Raw genomic sequence first — 7,245 nt, 5'->3', positions numbered from 1 at the left:
TAGGCTCCGCCTCGGTATTTGCGTGGGGGCGGCCCGCGGCGGTCGTGGTGAGCCAACTGCACGCGCAGCTGGCGGCCGTCCAGCACGGTGCCATCCATGGCGTTCATGGCGTCCTCGGCGTCACACTTGTCATGGAAGCGCACGAAAGCGAAGCCTCGGGACTCATTGGTGGAGTGGTCCCGTGGGATGTACACGTCGCCGACGCTGCCGTAGTTCTCGAAGATGCCCCACAGCGTTTCGGTAGAGGTGCGGTAGGCCATGTTGTCCACCTTCAGGGAGGTCATGCTTTCCAGGTCAATGGGCGGACGGCTGTAACTCATGGCCTCAGAAGCTGGGCCGCGCTGTGTGGCGGGAAGGAGTGCTCTGGGCTAGTCCTTGAGCCTCCACAGAGGGGGCAGAGCCTCCTTATGGTAGCTCGGCTGGACTCTGCGCCTGGGAGAGGGCAGTTACTTCTCCCGTGGAGACGTTAGAGGGGGCAGAAGTTAGCAGCGTGAGGCAGACTGAAGAGATCTGCTCCTGATGCCACCTGAGCCACAACTGGATGGTTGCGCCCCCAGGGGCCGTTTATAGTGTGACTCACAAAATGGCGCCTATGCCACCCAGAAATGAATCCTCTGATTGGCTCGTCCAGCCCCGCCCCCTAATGTTGCTGCAGTGTGTCCATCATCCAGCCCATCGCACCTGCGCAGAGTGGGGCGCAGCGAGAATCATGCAGTCACTGCTGCAGGGGGTGGAAGTGGACTGTACTAGCGGTTGGAAAGCTTGCAAAACACACTTGTGTTCAGCTTTTGTACCACAGTATGTCAATTCAATATTTTTCACTTGTATAATTCAATGAAATTAGTTACATCAATCATTTTATACAACTATCACCAAAATTCAGTGCCATAGTTCAATCCTTATAAACAGAAACTCAAAGTAGCTAAACAAAGATTCTCCTCTTCTGTCTTCTATCCTGTCCTGGTTGCTGTTGTTGTTGTTGTTGTTATGTGCTGTGGAGTCTGTTCCGACTCATAGCGACCCTGTACAGGGTTTCTGGGGCTGTTAATCTTTAAGGGAGCAGAACGCCTCATCTTTCTCCCGCGGAGCAGCTGATAAGTGTCCTGGTAGTCACTATTAAATCCTAAGGACCAGAAAGGCAGTGGACTGATGTTTTCCAAATAAATTTTGAAATAGTTATACTTTATAATACTTCATATAGGCATATAGTTGAGAATTCAAAGGTTACAAAAGGATATCCAGTTAAAAATCTCAAGGTAGAGGAGGCAGGGTTTGATGGCAGACAGGGTAGAGGTGCAGTGAAGTTCATCGTCAGCAATACCACAGAATACTAGACAAAGCGGGTTCAGGGAAGAACCCCAAAACTCTGAACGATATACCTAGGAATATTTTAAATGTTTGAAGGCTTATAGTTACTGGAACTTGTAGCACAAGTAAGAAACCTTGTACTTTAGTATCTGCCGGGCACCACGGCCTAGAGCCGACAACTTGGGCAAGACCAAGTGGAAGAGTAAGCAGATAGATCCACCACAAAATAACGCCACGGGAACCTCGGAGCAAAAGTGGACAAAATACTTGGTCAGTTTTTCTTTGTTTTGATTTTTTATTTGCTACCTTTTCATTGGCCTTTCACTGTTTGCTCACCTCCATTCTGGTGACTAGAGGGGGTGCCTTAGCAAGTGGATAGCTCTTACCCAAACCACTGGTGGATTCTTCTGCCATGCATGCACACAGATACTCTCAGCATTTGCAGAAACAGGCAACTTAGCAGCCAGCCCTGAACTGTTTATAAATAAGGAAAAAGGCCAGAACAAGGGGAGTGCAGAGGGAGAGAGAGTTTAAAGACAAAATAGGCAGAAAATTAAATCCTGAGCTGCAGCATGACAACCAACAGTGCCATCTTAAAATTTATCAGGTGGCCTTGAAGGCAAGAAGGTGAAAGAGGATATTAAAATCATACTCATATTAGGCTACAGATTCTTTTTTTCTCTCTCTCTCTCACTGGTCTCCCTTTTCTATGATTATAGATGACAATATGCAATCTAGTTTTTGTTTTTGTTGTTTGCTGGGTATTTCTTCTTTTTTTTTTTTTCTTTTATATAATTTTTTTTTTGCTTTTTTTTGTTGTTGTTGTTTATTCCCCTTTTAACCTTTTGGGGACTATTTCTCTCCCTATATTACCCAAGAAGAGACAGCAATTCCTGCAATATAGACAAGCTACAATCACACCTTATAAAACTCTACAATCCAGGCAAGAACCATTGTTAATTTCCATACACCAGGGAGGCTGACAAAACCTGTGAAAGTTACTCTGAGTTAAGCAATAAGAAGAGTGAAAATGGAAGCTCACCTCTGACCACATCTACCTAGAGGCAATCAGAAAGCATAAAAAATACCAAAACACACACACAATTAAGTATTAAGGACACAGATAAACAATAAAGACATCTAAGAAGCAAAAGCACATGCCCAGAAACAAGATAAAATGTCTGAGACAAATGACCATGAGGTAGACCTGAACTACATTCTGGATAGAAGGCAGGCTTTGGAAATGCCTGAGAATGAATTCAGAAAAATGATTATGAAATGTTTCAAAACACTTTACGATGGAGTTGAGATAAATAAGGAAGAGTTAAGAAAGCGATACAGGAACTATCAAAACAGATAGATACAGGATTGGAAACAATTCAAAACCTAAAGAAAGAGGTTCAAACGATTAATAATAGACTATCAGAAATAGACAATACACTGAAAGGGCAAAGTAGTAGAATAGAAGAGATGGAAGACAGAACTAGTGAGCTGTAAGACAAATTTTTCAATGCCACTAAGATACAAGACCAAGCAGAAAATAGGACAAATAATCTGAAGAAGGTCTAAGATTCATGTTGGATAACATGAAGAATAACTTAAGAATTATCAACATTCCAGAAAAGGAAGGATCACACAAGTCCACAAAGGAGATAGTTGAAGAACTGCTGGAAGAAAATTTCTCTAACATCCTGAAAAGTGAAAAGATAAATACTCAAGAAGCTCAATTAACCCCAGGAAGTATAGATCCCAAAAGAAAATTACCAAGACATATCATAATCAAGCTCTCAAAATCAAAGTTAAGGAGACAATCCTGAAACCAGCTAGGGGAAAGAGAAACATTGCATACAAAAGCAAGCAAATCAGATTAAGCTTGGATCTCTCAGCAAAAACCTTGCCGGCAAGAAGGAAATAGGGAGACATATATAAAACCCTGACAGAAAAAAACTGTCAACAAAGAATCCTTTGTCCAACAAAGCTATCAATCAGATATGATGGTGTAATCAGAACATTCCAGGATAAACAGAAGCTAAGGGATTTTTCGAAAGCCAACTCTGTGCTACAAAACATCCTAAATGGAGTTCTGTGGACTGAGAACCAACAAGAACAGACAACAGCCAGAGATTGACATACATGGCAGCACTTCCCAGAACTAAATTGACAAATGGAAGACTCAAGAACAGAACAAAACTCTAAGAACAAACTCAGAGGATCTGGGAGGTCAGAGTATGATCAAAACAATTAGAATTGAAAGAAGGTAAACACGTAGGAACAGAGATCCAGATGATGAGAAGGTCAGATAGATTACAGGATAAAATAGACTGCACTAAATAAAGAGAAAAGTTAATGAAATATAAGGTAACCTCAAAGAAAATGAAACCCCAAGAAGAACATGGAAACGTTAAAACTATGAGGAAACTCACAAAGAAGAACACAAAAACCTAGAACTCAGCACAGGAAGACACATAGAACAAAGAAAGCAGCAACACCACAAAAAAGAGAAAATATAATGGCAGCAATTAATCCACACATATCAATAATTACACTGAATATAATCTGATTAAATGCACCAGTTACGAGTTGGAGAGTGGCAGAATGGATAAGAATATTAGATCCTTCAATATGATGTCTGCAGGAGACACATGTTACACACAGAGACAAAAACAGATTAAAAGTCGAAGGATGGAAAAAACATACCAAGCTAAGTGCAATTAAAAACGAACAGGAGTGGCAATACTAATCTCGGATAAACTTTAAGGCAAAAACCAGCATAATAGATAAAGATGGACAATATCTCATGAATTAAGGATCAATTGAACAAGATGACACACCATAATAAATATCTATGCGCCCAATGAAAGAGCTCCAAAATATATAAAGCAAAGTATAATAGATCTGAAGAAAGAAATAGACGAATCTACAATAATCGTGGGTGATTTTCATACACCACTTTCAAAAATGGATAGAACAACCAGAAAGGAATTTGGCAAAGACACAGAGGAACTAAACAACACAATCAGCCAACTGGACCTTATAGATGTGTACAGAACATTCAACCCAATGATTGCATAATACACATTCTTCTGCAGTGCACATGGAACATTCTCCAGAATAGACCATGTGTAAGGCCACAAAACCAACCTCCATAAATATACAAATATCAAAGTACTACAAATCATCATGTCAGACCACAATTCTATCATATTAGTAATCCACAGTAGGAAGACCAAGGAAATCAAGTCAAATACATGGAAACTGAATAACACCCTGTTGAAAAGCGACTGGGTAGGAGAATAAATTAAACGTTAACTCACAAAGTTATTAGACACAAACGAGAACAAAAACATAACATACCCAAATCTTTAGAACAAAGCAAAAACAGTGCTGAGAGAACAATTTATTGCAACAAATGCACACATCCAAAAAGAAGAACGAAATTAACACATTGACACATCATCTACAAAAATTAGAAACAAACGAACAGAAAGGACCTTCAGCCACCAAAAGAAAAGACGTAATAATTAAAAATTAGAGCAGAAATAAATGAGATAGAAAACAGAAAAAGTATAGAAAGAATCAACAGGACAAGAAGCTAGTTCTTTGAAAGGATTAACAAAATTGACAGACGACTGGCAAACCTACCAAAAGAAAAGATAGAGAAGTACAAATAACATGCATTAGAAACCACTCAGGTGATGTAACAACAGAAACAAAGGAAATCAAAAGGATAATAACATAGTATTTTGAAAAGTTGTACTCCAAAAATTTGAAAACTTACAAGAGATGGATATATTTTCCTAGAAAAACATGACTTACCTAAACTTAAAAAGAGAAGCAGAAAACCTGAACAACCAATAACAAAAGAAGAAATTGATCAGGTCATCAAAACCTCCCAACCTAAAGAAGTCCAGTCCCAGAAAAACAAGCCATAACACGAGTAGATATATGCACACCAATGTTCATAGCAGCACTATTTACAATAGCAAAAAGATGGAGACACCCTCAGTGCTCATCAACTGAAGAATGGATAAACAAACTGTGATACATACACACAATGGAATATTATGCTACGTTGAAGAATAACGAGGAGGTTGCAAGCCACTGCATAACAAGGATGAACCTTGAGGACGTTATGTTGAGTGTAAAAAAGGAGAAATACTGCATAGGACCACTGTTGTAAAAAAAAAAAAAAAAAGAACGCATACTAAAGGGGAGATATTCTTTGCTGGTTACTGTAATGTGGGGGGTGGGGCGAGGGGAGGGGAATGAGTAGAAGGTGGAGCACAGGGTAGGGAATAAACACAGGGTGCTGGGGAGGGAGGCAATGCACAAGAAGGGGAAGGCTGATGGGAGAACAGTTAAGCAGGTTTGCATGGGCTAAGTAGGACAGAGGTAAATAAGGATGTATGAATCACCTTGGAACAACTGGGCTCTGGGATACAGGGATTGAAGCATGGTGTGACTGGATAAAAGAAGGGAAATATTGTTAAGATGCTTGGCTGTCTTTTGAATTATGGTTTCCATTGTGTACCATTATAAAATAGACACTTGAGGGGGAGAGAAAGAATAGCCAGAAAATCACCATAGATAGCTTTTATGTCTTTTTGCTTCTCAGTGGGACAACTGGTGGCAATGTTGTGTGTGTGTGGGGGAGGAAGTTCCTACTCCCAGTGAGTAGTGATTCTCTGTAATTGTCTGTTTGTTTCCCCAGCTTCTAGTAAGTGGTTTTATCCGTAACCTTGATCCTCTGATGAATGTAAGAAAAGTTATTGATTTTCAGAATTTTTCTTATTCTGAAGATGGGAGGGATGACTCTCAAGTGCCTTTCATGATATATTACTAATTGGAAGATTCAGAACTTAGTTTTTACAGCCCTTAGTAAGAGCATCCTGGTGTGGCACTTTAAGATAAGCACTGGACTAAAAGGTCAGTTTGAACTGCAAGTTGGCAGTTCAACCTCACTACCAGCACCTCAGAAACCCTATACAGGGTCTCTATGAGTTGGAACCAACTCAGTGGCATTTAATGATGATGATGTTGTTGTTGTTAAGTGCCATCGAGTCGGGTCCGATCCATAGCGACCCTGTACAGGGTTTCCGAGGGTGTAAATCTTTACGGGAGTAGAAAGCCTCATCTTTCTCCCGCGGAGCAGCTGGTAGTTTCGAACCGCTGACCTTAAGGTTCGCAGCCCGATTCGTAACCACTACGCTACCAGAGCTCCTTCTCTATGAGTTGGAACCAACTCAGTGGCATTTAATGATGATGATAGTGAGTTAGAAATGGCATTATGTGGATCTCAGGTTTTTTAATTAATCAACTTTAAAAGCCAATTATTAGGGGCATATAACATAGAATTTAAAAAATTTACAAAATGGATACTTTTGAAATTCTCAAATTGCAACATATATATATACCCAATGATGAGAACAGGAGACATAAAGCAGGCTCTCAGAACACTGTAAGCTAGGCCAGTACCCTCTAGACTGGACAAAAACAGCTCTTTCTGAGGAGCCTCACCACTTCAAGTGGAACGATCTAAGGATACTAATATCAAGGAATTACCAGTAATTTGAAGAAAATCTCCATAGAAAAATAAAGACCAAAAACAGCAAAAAAAATTTCATTTTAAAGAAAGGGCATTTTAGGGTAGATTCTGTAGAAGCAAAGACTGAAATTAGATTCTTGTTGTTATTGCTAAGTGCCGTCGAGTCGTCGAGTCAGTTATTACTCATAGCAGCTCTGTACTTGGTTTCCAAGGAGTTGCTGGTGAGTGTGAACCGCAGATCTTGTGGTTCAAACTAACCTTGCCATCCAGCGCTGTATTCCACAGCGCCACACAATATTCTTGAGGACATGACTAATGAAGGGGTGCTTCCAAAATAAGGAGGTAGTGTTTAGGGCAGAAGAAGAAAACAATGCAAGGTTTTAGAGTCAACT

At 40.4% G+C, this 7,245-nt stretch overlaps 1 protein-coding gene across 1 annotated transcript in view; it reads right to left on the bottom strand.

Annotated features, from left to right (window-relative positions):
* LOC102819246 (serine/arginine-rich splicing factor 2-like) overlaps window positions 1–320 on the bottom strand; it is a 1,201-nt gene extending 881 nt beyond the window's left edge. Inside the window, exon 1 of the mRNA XM_006862874.1 lies at window positions 5–320. Within this exon, the coding sequence (XP_006862936.1) occupies window positions 5–320 (316 nt within the window). The remainder of the gene's footprint in view (window positions 1–4) is intronic.
* Window positions 321–7,245: the final 6,925 nt, after the last annotated feature.

Source organism: Chrysochloris asiatica, unplaced genomic scaffold, assembly GCF_000296735.1.
Source record: "Chrysochloris asiatica unplaced genomic scaffold, ChrAsi1.0 scaffold00051, whole genome shotgun sequence".
NCBI classification, from domain to species: Eukaryota; Metazoa; Chordata; class Mammalia; order Afrosoricida; family Chrysochloridae; genus Chrysochloris; species Chrysochloris asiatica.
This window is presented reverse-complemented; position numbering and strand designations above follow the sequence as displayed.